Source organism: Castor canadensis, chromosome 5 (assembly GCF_047511655.1).
Source record: "Castor canadensis chromosome 5, mCasCan1.hap1v2, whole genome shotgun sequence".
NCBI lineage: Eukaryota > Metazoa > Chordata > Mammalia > Rodentia > Castoridae > Castor > Castor canadensis.
The window spans coordinates 166,309,118-166,323,395 of NC_133390.1; the positions used below are offsets into that span (position 1 = coordinate 166,309,118).

The 14,278-nt window shown below is 45.6% G+C and overlaps 2 protein-coding genes across 3 annotated transcripts in view; both read left to right on the forward strand.

Moving 5' to 3' along the window:
- Ift52 (intraflagellar transport 52) overlaps nt 1-2,366 on the forward strand; it is a 50,912-nt gene extending 48,546 nt beyond the window's left edge. Inside the window, exon 15 of one of the 2 annotated variants that reach the window (XR_012448264.1) lies at nt 2,273-2,366. The gene's annotated coding sequence lies outside the window, so the exon portion shown is untranslated. The remainder of the gene's footprint in view (nt 1-2,272) is intronic. The other variant, XR_012448266.1, reaches the window with a different exon arrangement.
- The window catches only part of Mybl2 (MYB proto-oncogene like 2), a 30,793-nt gene that overhangs the window by 1,456 nt on the left and 15,059 nt on the right, over nt 1-14,278 (forward strand). Inside the window, exons 2-6 of the mRNA XM_020173134.2 lie at nt 2,273-2,366; nt 6,560-6,631; nt 7,534-7,626; nt 9,079-9,299; nt 13,827-13,989. Coding sequence (XP_020028723.1) covers nt 2,273-2,366; nt 6,560-6,631; nt 7,534-7,626; nt 9,079-9,299; nt 13,827-13,989 — 643 coding nt within the window. The remainder of the gene's footprint in view (nt 1-2,272; nt 2,367-6,559; nt 6,632-7,533; nt 7,627-9,078; nt 9,300-13,826; nt 13,990-14,278) is intronic.

The window sequence follows — 14,278 nt, forward strand, 5'->3', positions numbered from 1 at the left end:
AGAGCCCAGGACATCCAAGGACAAGAGAAAGGGTATGTGCACAAAAATGTGGTTGTCACCACAAGCTGGCCTCTGCTTAAAGCTGGGATTATAAGAGAGGTGAGGACTTGAAAGGGTGGCATTAGTTAGGGTCAGAGCCTAGCTGTGGATTTGACAAGTGGCATAATCCCTATGAGCCTCAATTTCCACATCTGTTAAATGGGGACAGTGAAAATTCAAGGGAAGGAGAAGGCCAGCACTAAGTGTCAGGTATATTATCTTAGAGTTCTCTCAGCTATCTGAAATGCCGTCCCATTACACAGCGCATTGGGACACCATACCTTGTCCAACACACCATACCTTGTCCAACACAGATACTTTTCATTCACTCAGCAGTGGCTGAGTTTCTAGGACGAGCTGGACCTTGTGCTGCATATTGAAGAAGCAAAAACAACTTGTGTCAGCAAAGGAGTCTGGGAGCAGTTGTTTTTAAAAGCCAGTTTCATTCTATTAGTATCTTGTAGATTTTTATCTTCTACTTTACAGTGGTGGAAGACAACGTGAATTAAGTCAGAATGACAGGACAGGTCTGAATTCCAGTTCCTTCTGTGACTTAAAGGATTGCTGGTTTAGGCACTTGTTCTTTTAGTTTTTTTTACCTTGATTAGCATTTCGTATTGACAAGGTGGCAGCAGCTTTACGTGTTTTTCATCCATTTATGTATCCAGCCATTCCCTGAGCAAACATTTCTTAAGGCCTTTTAGTGCCAAATTCCAGGATATGGAGGTGGAGCTGACCTTTGTGGACAATGTCAAGATAGGTGGTTGCTGTTAAAGACCTGAGATAAGAGTTTCTGATGTGCTGCGGGAGTGATTAGGAAGCAATGCTGAGTTCTGGAGAAATGGAGGGTGGGCACAAGGACTGTGTTTGCCTTGCTTGTTTGGAAAAGTGTTGGCTTTTCCCAGTTTATAAATGCCTGATGTAGGAACATCCTGCATAGGTGACCTGAGGCAGGTCTTGTCACAAGAAGTTAGAAGGTTACCAACCTGTGAACACCTGACATCCTTGGGGAGAGGTGCACAGTGTGCTCGGTTTTTGTTGTTGTTGATGATGTTTTTGGCTGGCCCTGGCAGTTGAACTAAGGGCCTCACTCTTGCTAGGCTCTACCACCTGAACCACTCTACTAACCCTTTTTTGTGTTGGGTATTTTCAAGATAGGGTCTCAAGAACTATTTTCGCAAGCTGGCCTAGAACCATTATCCTGATGTCTACCTCCAAGGAGCTAGGGTTACAGGAAGGCATGGTGTTCTCCCGTTTTTGTAGCACTTGAGCTGGCTCAATAGGAGAACTTTGGGGAGCAGCTTGGGAACTTGCCTGTTAGCAAAACCCTCCAAAATTCAGATGACTGATGATTGTACTCTCAAGTTTTCTCTTTTAACTATACCCATGAGTAGGGAAGGGTTGAGAAGGGATGTGCAAAAATGGACATATTTACTGAGAATATATTTGAAATGTTTTTCCCAAGTTATTTGTGTTTCCTAAAATTCTGGCGCTTGGTGACTGCATCTGTTAAAAATATCCAACACAAGTATATGTTTGTTACTGAAAAAATTTTCAATGGGAATCTATTATTGGTGGAGTGGCTCAAGTGGTAGAGCACCTGCCTGGCAAGTCTGAGGACCTGAGTTCAATCTCCAGAACTGCCAAAAAAAAAAAAAAGCTAAGTAAAACTTATAATGATGGAAGTAAGTGGGAATCTGGTTTTCAGTACTGTAATTTTTGTGAGACCTTTTGTTGTGTGTGGTTCCGGAGATCAAACCCAGAACCTTGTGCATTGCTAGGCAAGCTTTCTACCACTGAGCCACACCTCAGACCTTTCTTTTTTTTCCTGTAGCTTTTGAAAACATTAGACTGCTCCTGAAATGAAAAAGAAGAAAATGAAAGTAGCCCATAACCCCATTTCATTAATAAATAAGAAAAGAAGGCAGAAGGATACTTTTTTTTTTTTTTTTTTCCATGATACTGGTGATTAAACCTGGGGCCTCTGGAGCTACACCTCCAGCCTTTTGTTTTTGAAGCCTTTTCTAGCCTTGAACTCAAGATCTTCCTGTTTTCTCTGTTATTACAGGTGTGCACCACCATGCTTGGCTACCTTTTAAAAGCAGAAAAAGGAAGTTCTGCTTTCCCAAACCTGTCCCTAAAGTAGGCTGGCCCCTGGCCACACACTGTCCACCCATGATGTAAAGGCATATGGGCACAATGTTCTTGACCTTTAGCTTGCTCTTCCCTGCAGTGAGGAGCTGGAGGAGCTGCACTACCAGGACGTCGACTCTGACGTGCTGGAGCAGAGAGACAGCAAATGCAAGGTCAAATGGACCCATGAGGAGGTGAGTGATGCCTTGAGACTGGAAAGAGGGGGTTTATGGCAGCTGGGGGGCTGGTGAAAGCTAAGCCTGGGTCTCCCTGATGTCCCCAGATGAGGAAGTGCCACTAAAAAAGCTGATGTCCTCTGCTTCTCTCCTTAGAGCAGCCTTGGGGACTCTCAAGCCTGAGGTGGGCTAGTGGGGAAGGGGAGAGCTGTGTCTTAAATCTGGGGCATCAGACATATGTTTCTTGTCCTTTGTCTTAGTCTGTTTTCAGTTATAACTGAATCCCAGAGATTGGGTAATTTATGAAGAGTAAAATTGTATTCATTTCACCATTCTGGAGGCTGGAAAGGTACAAAGATGGGGGGAGGAGGGAAGTGCACCAGGGGAAGGCCTTGCTGGTGAGAATTCTGTCCCTAGGTGGTATAGGGTATTACATGGCCAGAGGGACACATACAAGAGGCAAAGCCAAAAGGCTTTTATAACAGACTCACTCTCAAAATCTTAATCTATGAATCAGTAATCCATTCAAGCCTCATGCTCTAATCACCTCTTCAAGGTCCCCACCTGGTCACACCTTACTACCTCACAGTAGGGATTAAATTTCACACAAGTTTGGTGGTAACTTTTGGACTGCAGCACCCCTTGACTAGTAGGAAATTCAACCAAATCTGCGACTCTTTTTTTTTTTTTTGAGCTATTGGGGTTTGAACTCAGCTTACACTTTGAGCTACTCCACCAGCCCTTGTTTTGTGATGGGTTTTTTTGAGATAGGGTCTCTCAAACTATTTGCCTGGACTGGCTTCCTCCTGATCTCTGCCTCCTGAATAGCTAGGATTATAGGCATGAACCACCAGCATCCAGCATCCTCTTATTTCAGTACTGGGGATTAAACTCAGGGCCTCATGCTTGCCAGCAAGTGCTCTAGTAATCCTCCAGCATGTTTGTTTTTCTATTTTTGCTAGGGCTGCCTCCAGCTCCATCCTCCTGAATAGCTGGGATTACAGGCATGCACCACTATACCCAGGCCCCCCCCTTTAAATTCTGCTGAATCTTGTAACATTAATATCTGAATTGATTTGTTTTGTTTGTTGTGTTTTGAGACACGGTTTCACTATGTAGCCCAGGCTGGCCTTTAACTTGTGATCTCCTGCTTCAGCTTCTGCCCAGAGTGCTAGGGTCAAGGCATGCACCACCACATCTGGCTCTGAATTGATGTTCTGCTAGCTACATCTTTCTATTAAAAAAAAAAAAGATACTGACAGTATAATTTATAATTTAATCAGTTGGTAATTTATAATGTATTATTTGATTGTAACCTGTATGCATATCAAATGTACTTTTGGGGGAAAGGTGGCACTAGAGTTTTAACTCAGGGCTTTGAGCTCCCTAGACAGATGCTATACCACTTGAGCCATGCCTCCAGCCCTAAACGTACCTTTTCAAAGTGGACAGTTGTTCAGTCTTGGCAAAGACTATGAGTGTTGCCATTGCCATGATTATCCCAAAGGTTTTGTTGCGTCCCTGGGCTGTTAGGTGGCCCTGGCTCCAGGAATTGACCTCAGGTCTCAGTTTGATTCTGCCTGTGCTTGAGTGTCCTGTAGAGTACAGTTGCACTTTTTATTTTCCTGGCTTCTTTTGCTCAATGTAGTCTGGCATGATTGGTGATTTGTCTATCTGTGTTACTGGAAAATAGTCTATTATATGGATGTACTGTACTGTTTTACCTCTTGATGGGAGTTTGGACCATTTCCACCAGTTTTGCAATTATGGATAGCACTTATGTGAAAATTCCTGGGTTTTTTATTCAACAAAACCCCCAAAATTTGCCGTATGAGCTGGTCTGGTGTGCTTACAATCCAAAATGCTCAGGAGGCTAAGGCAGGAGTGTTGCTTTGAGCCCAGGAGTTCAAGCCTAGCATGAGCAACATAGTGACACCTCACTTCAAACAAACCAACAAAAAAAACCCCTTGCTGTATGAGCTGCAAATCACTATTACTCAAGGTGTTTTCTGTTCATGCCACCGTGGACCACAGACTGTAATTGTCTCTTCTGCACCTAGAAAAATAAGACCAGCTTCCTACCCCATCTCTCCTGGGCTGGAGAGAAGGTGGAGCACAGGACCATGGGATGTGCTGTAGACATTCCTAGCCTCTAGCCTCAGCAGGATTTGCCTGGGGTCAGGACTGCTGGCCATTGTATCTCCTCTGTCTTACACCAAGGCTTCTGATAGATAGGAGGCACCTGCTAACAGTTGGATGAGGGGATGTTGACACCTGTAGAAGGAAAGATTGCCATTGCTTAAAGAGGTTAGGGACAGTTTCGAAGAGAATGTGGCCTTTGAGCTTAGGGTGAGGATTTGGAAATTGAGCAGGGAAGAAAGACAAATTGCAAAAAGCTGGGTGAGTCATAGTAAGAAATGGTGGCAGGTGGAGGAATGCAAATTCAGAAGTCCAGTCCTTGAAGGGGAAAAGTGGGTGACAAGGATGAAAAGGCAGATTGGAGCTAATTCTTTAGGGCATGGAATGTTGGACTAAGAAGCCCAAGGGAGATGCAGTCCAAAGCAGAGCTGTGGGAGGTCCTGTTTATTTTTATGCTACTTTGCTGGGAGGTTTGAGAGAGGAGCCTGGCTTCAGGAAAGCTGGTCTGTGTGGGGGCTGGTGGTGAGGCCAGTGCTGAGGGAGAGGCAAATGCCACCAAACCACAGGACTACTTTTGCCCTTTGAGTGGTTTCTCAGTGAGCAGTTAAAGTAGTGTTTTCCCACTGATGTACAACAGACCTCTAGGAGGCTTTCATCTTGGAAACTGAAACTACATCCATCAAACACTAATTCCTCTTCCTTTCTGCCCAGCCCTTGGCAGCCTCCTTGCTGCTTTGTTTCTGTGATTGTGACTACCTCCTATGAGTGGATACTTCACATGTGTGGAATCAATTGTACAATATTTGTTCTTTTGCAACTGGCTTATTTCACTTAGCATAATGTTCTCAAGGTCACCCATGTTGTAACATGTTATGTGTTAGAATTATCCTTTTTTTTTTTTCTTTTTTTTCTGGTACTAGGGCTTGAACTCAGGGTCTACACCTTGAGCCATTCCACAAGCCCTTTTTTTGTCATGGGTATTTTCAAGATAGAGTCTCACGAACTATTTGCACAGGCTGGCTTCAAACTACAGTCCTCTTGATCTCTGCCTCCTGAGTAGCTAGGATTGCAGGTGTGAGCGACCAGAGCCTGACAAAGTGAAATTTATTTTCACAATAAATGGGTTTTGAACTCAGGGCTTCACCTTGCAAAGCAGGCTCTCTACCACTTGAGCTGTACTTCCTGTCCTCTTTCATTTTTAAGACTGAGTAATAGTCTATTGTATGTATGTACTGATTTTCTTTGTGTGTGTATATATATAACTTAAAAAAATCAATTTGATGAATACTTTTTGTAAAATCAACCACAGCCCTTTAAAGTACAATCCAATTGAGTTTCCATAGATGTTCAAAGACAGTCACGAAACTAGCAGCACAGTCATGTTATAGAACCTTTACATTCACCCCAATGTCCCTCCCTCCACCGCTGGTCTACTTTTTGTCCTTACTGGTTAGTTTGTTTTGTAAAATTTCATATGCATGGAATTCTACAATGTGCACCCTTTTATGTCTGCCTTCCTTCCTAATAATGAAACTCAGATTTATGTTCCCTGAATCAGTAGTTTAATTTTTAGGAGAATATTTTGATGTTTTGCCTTCCAGCTACACTTGATTCTGCCTGCCTCCAGTGCTGAATCACTTAAGCTCTGGCCTCAGTGTGTTAGTGGCCTGCTTAGGTACTCTGCTTTCCAGCACTTCTCCCACCCTGCAACAGCCAGGGGTGCTTCATAACAAGCACATTGGACCTTGATCATCCACTGCGCATATGCATCAGTGGCTCTGCATAAGGCAGAACCTAAATCAGTTCTACCTGTGGTCTAGTCCCTGTCGTCCCTCCCTCCTCCTTCCCCACATTGTAGCTTTACTGCCCACCTAGCTTTTTTTTGATGCTTCAGAGCACCTGCGCTCTCTAGTCCGTAAGTCTGTTGAGATCTGGGCAGATCTGGTGCTGCTTGACTAGCACTTGGCACCTAGGTGCACAGTTCATGCACCTAGGAATGAAGGAGGTGCTATCATGGGTGCCCGCAAAGCTTTCTGCACATACGAGCCAAGCCCTCTTTCTCTGGTTGGCAGGACGAGCAGCTGAGGGCCCTGGTGAGGCAGTTCGGACAGCAAGACTGGAAGTTCCTTGCCAGCCACTTTCCTGTGAGTATGGTTCCTCTGTTTCCTCCCCTAGGGGCAAGGGCTATGGGTGATCAGTCTGTGCCCAGGGCAGACTTTCTGCCAGAGGAGAAAAAAATGGGAGCTCCCTCCTCCCCCTCACTTCCAAAAAAGAAATCTCACAGGACCTTTCTTCTCAAACAAATTTGAGGCAGTCTGTTGGAACCATATCCACTGCTTGGAACTATCTCCAGGCTGCTTTAGCAGGCCTGATTGTCCTCAGGCTTAGAGAAATTTGCAGGATGTTATCAGTGGTTTATTTGCATTTTTTCCTGCATGTCAGGAGCAAATAGATACTGTTTCCATATAGAGCCTGAAACTGAAGGGAAGGTCATACTTTGAGCAAGCTTGCCTGTGAGGCCCCTGTAAAGCTGGCTATGCTGATACATTTTAAGCATTTAGAGCCTCCTGAGGATGAGGGTCCCCCACCCTCCAGGACTGCATGTGTCTAGGAGGGAGGAGTGTAGCCTGAGCCCATCTGGCTGACTGCCTGGAACCCACAGGGGTTAATTCACCAGATCCTTCTGTCCTTTTCTTCACCCCTCCCCCCTTTTCCATGTAATCTGAACTCTGAGGAATAAAAGTGTTCTCCCAGAAGATAGCAGGGATTCCTGACATGCCCCCCCAAGATATAGAATCTGAGGTTGTGGCCCCCTCTGTTTGAGTTGTGGAAGGCGGCTTTCCACAGGGGCCTGAGTTTGTCTTCCTTTATAGCAGAGGAAGAGTACCCATGTTCTGGTATATGGGCTTTGGTGAGTGGACAGGACAGGACACACCCACCCGTGCTGTGCCTGGACCCAGGTCCCTGAGCCCTGTGCTCAATCAGAGTCCAATCTCATGGTCCCAGAAGTTTTCACAGATTTCTGTTCTTCCTGTTCTTGTCCCAGAACCGCACGGACCAGCAATGCCAGTACCGGTGGCTGAGGGTTTTGAATCCAGATCTTGTCAAGGGTCCATGGACCAAAGAGGAGGACCAGAAGGTAACTGCTGGCACATAGGGCTGCACACAGTGGGCCTTCACCTACCGCCAGTGAGTCAGGCCCTGTAAGGCTGCCCTTCCTGTTGGAAGTTCCCTGCTGAGTAGATGTGAGTCATCCCACTGGTCAGTCTGGACATTCCTGTATCACTCCCTCTCTAGTCTCAGTGTCTTCAGGGCTCTCCACTTCCCACATACAGGCTAAGGGCTGTTGGGCAAATTACCTAGCTTCTAGATAAATGGTAGCAGCACTGCCACATACAGTTGTGGAAGGTAATGGGTGATGTGCATAGGGGCTTACTCAGCCAACGGCAATAGCCGTTACCCTTTATTCTGGTAATGTAAGCACAGGGCTCAGAGCCTCTGGGGCACCTCACTTCTTTTGATTTTCATTGTCCCATGAGGACCTCCTGAGAAGAGTTGTTATTCCCTTGTTACAGGTGGGGAGACCAAGGTGCAGAGGGTTGAGTTTTCCTTAAGATGGGAAGGTGTGGCACCATGACTACCCAGGGCTTCTTTCCCCACATTCCCTCATCTCTGCTGCTTCTCCCTGATGTCAGCCAGAAAGAAGCCATCCCACCCTGGCAGGCACAACCCCCAGGGAAATGGGGGAGGTGAAGGGAACTACATATTTTTAAAAACTTCTCCACACTCCCCACCCCCAACTCCAAGTGATATGCATTTTGCTGTAAAAATTTAAGCCATAATCTGGTTTCGGTAGTGCATATTTGTAATCCCACTGCTCAGGAGGCTGAGGCAGGACGACCACAAGTTCAAGGCAGTCTGGGCCACATACTCAGGCCCTATCTCAATTTAAAAGGTGCAGAAATAGAGTATTTCCTCGCCAAAATCCCTTTGCACAGAAGTATCCACTGTTCCTTGTTGGCTGTAGCTGGCATGCACTTGAAAATGTGTGTTCACAATTGAAGAGGGACCTGGCTGAGGGGCATTTGTGGACTGAAGTTAGCTCTGTTTTTCTCACAAAAGTCCTGGAGGGGCTTAGGGTACCCTGCGTGGACTGGGGTAGGAAATCTATGTCTTACTCTTAGTTCTGGAGTGGGAAGTGAGCCTTGGGTGTGCTGGGAACCCTGTAGGCAGATCCTCCTCTGCTCTTTTCTAAGTGTATTGACTGGTTTGAACCCTGAAAAGGAAGACAGAATGCCTGCTCCTTATTCTTTGCTGGGTCTTTACTCAAAGATTTCAGGTACTCTTGGCCTTGGTTTATTCTAGGTAATAAATAACAGTGATGTGTAAGGTGCTCAGGCAGTCATGGTCTGCTCAAAGTCATCCTCTAAGCAACATCTCCAATAACCACCACAGTAGCTCATGTGTTGCTTAAGGGTTGGGGCCAGTGACACCTCTCAGGGCCAAAGTGAGAGTCACGTGGATGTAAAGGTGCTGAAGTGGAGGTGATAGAGGAGCTGGTCCTGCTGGTTCACATACACTCTTTTCCAAGGTCATTGAGCTGGTCAAGAAGTATGGCACAAAGCATTGGACGCTGATTGCCAAGCACCTGAAGGGCCGGCTGGGGAAGCAGTGCCGTGAGCGCTGGCACAACCACCTCAACCCTGAAGTGAAAAAATCTTGTTGGACTGAGGAGGAGGACCGCATAATTTGTGAAGCCCACAAAGTGCTGGGCAACCGCTGGGCTGAGATAGCCAAGATGCTGCCAGGGAGGTGAGCTGCCTTTGAGGGTTTGGGGACTTGAGCAGACAGGGTGATGTTCCAGGAGGTAAGGCCCTTGCTTGTGATGGGGGAGCATCTGTGTGCATTTATTCCCTAATCTCCAGCAGTGTCTCCAGGGTTCACAAAGGCATGCACAGTCAGGGAGAATAATGAGGACTCCAGAAAGGCCAGAGGATGCCAACAGAGGCCTCAGCCAAAAACTCAGGTTGTAGAGTAACCTATTAAAACATAAGTCCTCTGTCCCCATTTTTCTCTTTGTATCAAAATGGTTTCCCCAGGTCTCTCTATATAGGTCAGGTTGGCTTTAAACTCAAGATCCTTCTGCTAGGGTTATGAGTTTACCACCACTCCTGGCCATACTCATCTCTTTTTAAAATTCTTCTGGTATTTACCTCCATATTTTCAAATAATACACCATTTTTTAACCTTTTTTTTGGTGGTATTGGAGTTTGAACTCAGGGCCTAGAGCTTGCTAGGCAGGCAGTCTATCACTTGAGCCACTTCTCCAGCCCTTTCCATGTTGGGTAAGGTCTCTCAGACTATTCGTCTGGGCTGACCTTAAGTCATGATCCTCCTGTTTTCTGCCTCCTGAGTAGCTAGGATTACAGGTGTGAGCCACTGGAACTGGGCTGTAACTTGGTTTTTATTTACAGGAGACTTAGCTTTCTTAGACTTTCCTATCCTTCCATGTTCCCATTGCCCCAGTATACTACCATAATTTTTAGTTAAAACAACAGTATTTGCAATATTATTGCCTTGTAAACAAAACTCAATTGCTAGTACTACTATCTAGGATTATGTTTCCTTCTTGTCTGGCATTGTCTTCCTGGAGTTAATTACTGCTTTGATTTTTCATTCACATAGTTTTCAATACAGCTTTTTAGTTTTTGTCAGTGGCCCATCACATCCTCAGAACATCCATCATTGCTTTTTCTAAGTGCTCAGAATGTATCAGGCGAAATATTTCCTCCAAAGAACCAATCCTAACGATCTGCCCTTTTTCCATTTTCCTGTTGCATTTCAGGACTGTTTCCCTATTACTTTGGAGCATTCCTTTGCCTCTCCTATGTTAGATCCCTCTTCTTTCTTGGTTTACTTGTTTTGATGGAGCATACCCTTCATTAGCATCCTGAGATCAGTGAGGCAAAATTTTGGCAATTGCATGTCTAAAGGTGTTTTCCTTTAGAATATTGAGTTTCTTTCAGAGTATTGAAGTCATTCCATGATCTTTTTAATCTTCGAATCTTTAGAAATTATGTTGACTAAAAAGTTTAGTCTGTAAGGTACACTTCTGCTTCTCTTTCTGACATCCTATTCTTATTTTGATTTTTTTTTTTTTTTTTTTTTTTTTTTTTGGTGGTACCGGGGTTTGAACTCTGGGTGTCTTTCTTGGTAGGCAGGTGCTGCTCTATGACGTGAGCGATTCCATCAGCCATTTTCGTGATGTGTATTTTCCAGATAGGGTTTCATCAACTATTTTTCTGGGCCGGCTTCAAACCACAATCCTGATCGCTGCCTTCTAAGTAGCTAGGATTACAGGCCAGAGTCACCAGGCTCTATTTTGTTTTTAGCAGTTTGTTACACTATTTACTAAGTGTTTAAAAATATACCTCCTCCTTCCTGCATTGTCAGTTTCCTCAGTGTATGTTTGTTTGTTCTGCTAGCTCTATTTTATATTGGATACTTTGTTTGAGAGGGTCTGCTGATCTTTGACTGGCTATTCACAGTTAGAAACCAGTCACTAGAAATTGATTGGAGGCTAGGTGTGGTAGCTCCTGCCTAGGATCTCAATACTTGAGAGGCTGAGGCAAGAGAAGCGTGAGTTTGAGGCCAGCCTGGGCTACGTAGTGAGACTGTCTCAAAAAGAAAAGGTAGTTTGGAAGCTCAGTGCACATAGGTGTACTTAACCTGCCAATATGTTTTTGCTGCAGGTATTGGGAGGACATCTGAAAAATGATCAGTTTTCTGGCATTGTTCCTTTTCCAGGAGATGAATGAGCCTTGTGAGAGATCTAGAGCAGGGCAGGGAGAAGTGGACTGGTAATGTCCCATCAGTGTCACATTTTCCTTAGCCCCAGTTTACCATCCCTGCCTTCTACTATGGCCGCAGTTGCCTGGTCATTTCTTCCTAGAGAGGAAGCCTCCCTGCAAGATTGGGGCTAGGATCTGAGCGGAAGTCTGAATAACTGCTCTGTTTTTAGCTTGTGCTTCATCCTTGCTTTTCACTGGGCCTGGGTCCTCCCCTGGGGCTTTTGGGTTCTGCGAAAGAGCCCTGGGATGATTTGGCTCAGTTCTTGCCAGAATCTTTCTCTGGGGCCAGTTTGGTTTCAATTTCCAGTTTCTAAGTTGGGCATTGCTCCCATAACTGAAAACTTGAGAAATCTCTTATTTGCTGCTGTATCCTACATGGTTATTTTACCTTTTTTTTGTGGTGGGGATTGAAGCCAGGGCCTTGCACATACAAGGTACACACTCTCAGCACTGAGCCATGTTCACAGCCCTTTATTTTGTTTTCTTTCTTTGACATGGCAGTGTGGTCTGGGGAGGGAGGGGAGAGAAAATGCTGGGTGATGTTTCTCCTGAAGTCTGGAATTACCTAGTTAAAGAACTCAAAGCAAAGAACATCATTTTGAAGGGATCTGTCCTAAGTGTTGAGCTGGAGACTCAGGCCTCTTTCCTAAGGTGGCCTGGTTGGCCCCATCTTGCTCTACTGTCACCTCGGTCTCTTTCCTAAGGTGGCCTGGTTGGCCCTACCTTGCTCTACTGTCACCTCGGTCACTTAGTCATTATTAACTGCTCTGCCTTCTTTCAGTCTCTCAAGTACTGTGAACTCCTGTGATAACTCCTCCTGCTCCTCTGTGGGCCTGAAATACTCTGCTGCTTTGCTCCTGCTGCCTGTTGTGAGCTCATGGGCTTTCATCCTCCAGTGCTCAGTGAGGGTGCTGTTTGTAGAGAATATTTCTCTGCTTCCAGACTATAGGTTGGTCCTGGTGACCTCTATATAGTGCCCCTACCAGTCTTCTGAGCAGTGTGTACTGTAATTGCAAAAAGATGTGATGCCTGTTTCCCCCACTAGGTAAAACTAAATGTCAGCCTGTCTTATTTGTCTGTGTATCCACAGTGCCTAGAATAAAGCCTAGTGTGTAGTGGGTGCTTTATAAATGTATGTTAGGAAAAGCATGGATCTCATCATAGCTGGAAGGACTCTGATCTTGGGGTGGGAGGGGTAGGGAGGTGTTTTGGGTCAGTCCTCCCTAAAGAGGTCGTGAACCTGAGATGCAAAGATTCAGGTATGTGTGATTACTGAAGTAGAAGCTTTCTTCTTTGAGAGGAGAACTGGAATAGAGAAGGAGCCAAACAAGGATGGGGTCTTAGGTACAAAGCCATATGTATGCGTGAGAGGCGTGTGTGAACGTGTGAAGCAGAGTCAACTATATGTGAGTTGGGTAGCTCCTGAGCATCTTTGGTGTGTCTTCCAGCTACCATTCTTCAGAGAGTCTTAGGTAGAAGATGTTGGCAAAAACACTTAGAGCACCTGAGGGTTGGGTGTTTGTACTCAAGGGGAAGCTGGGTGAAGCACCACCAGCCCAGTCAGCATTGTGTCCTGAGGGTCTGGGATGCAAGTGATCAGATACAGATCCTCTTTATACTGCGTGCTCAGCTAAGTTTTTATTCTGTTCTGATCACATCTCGAGGAAAAAGCACTCTGCTGGAGCCCACAGAAGGAAATGCCTACTGTGTGTTGGCCCTTCTCTGCTGTGTAGCAGTGCATACTGCTACATGGTTAGACTGCCATGTGGTTTGGTGCTTCTGAAGTGCCTACTTCTAGATTTTTTTTTTCTTTTTTTTGGTGGTACTGGGGGCGGTTTGAACTCAGGGCCTCTTGCATACTAGGCAGGCGCTCTACTACTTGATCCACTCTACGAACCCAACTGGTGCCCAGTCTTACATGGGTATGTGTGTCTGTAAGGTAGTACTACCTTATGCTTGTGTGTTACTACCGTCCCACTCTGCTTTTGCACTGCCGTTCTACTGCACAACTGTAGCTGTGTCTCATCTTCAGTGAAGTGGTGGAAGTGACAATAAACACAGAATAGCCTTCTGATTTTCCAATTGAAGAGACTCAGGTGTAAACAGTAAGGGGACCCTCTGCCCTCCTAGACCATTTCTAAGTCTGTGGGAAGAGAGCATTGCTTGCGTTGGACACTATGAGACTGAGGTTGGGGGTCAGCAACCAGTGGTTTGCATCTGGTCTCTACAGATGCAGAGTGGGCAGAGAAAGGGATGAGAGTTCCAAACACATTTTCACTTGTAATTTCTGCCAAAGGCTGAATATTACTTGTGTTTTCATAGAGATGTGTGGGAATTGTCTGTAAATCACTGAGGGCTGGAAATAGATTTTGTTTTAGAGTTCGTGTCTTAGAGTTCATTTACAAAAGTAGCTCAGCTTGGGGTGGTGATGTGCCAGGGACACAGCAGCCAAGAGCTGTGCCTCAAAGGTCCCCATTTTCCTCTGCAGGACAGACAATGCTGTGAAGAATCACTGGAACTCCACCATCAAAAGGAAGGTGGACACGGGTGGCTTCCTGAATGAGTCCAAAGATAGCCAGCCCCCCTTGTACTTGCTGCTGGAGCTAGAGGACAAGGACAGTCACCAGAGCACTCAGCCTGCAGAAGGCCAGGTGAGCCAGCGGCCTCTGCTTCATTCTGGGATGGATTGGGCAATTTCTTTTCACATTTATCTCTAGCCATCTCATCAAACTCCTTATCCAAGGCTTCGTGCTAGTTTCTGCCACAGAGTCTTAAGTGCAGCCTTTGTGTCCTTTTCCTTTGACTTGTGCATGGGTCTGCCTTCAGGAGAATAGCAGACCAGTCAGGTAGGTAACACTGAGATTGGGTCAAGGAGAAGGAGAGCCTTAGCTTCCTGTTGTTAGCAGTGACCTTTCACCTGTTGCACTTTCCACTCCAGCA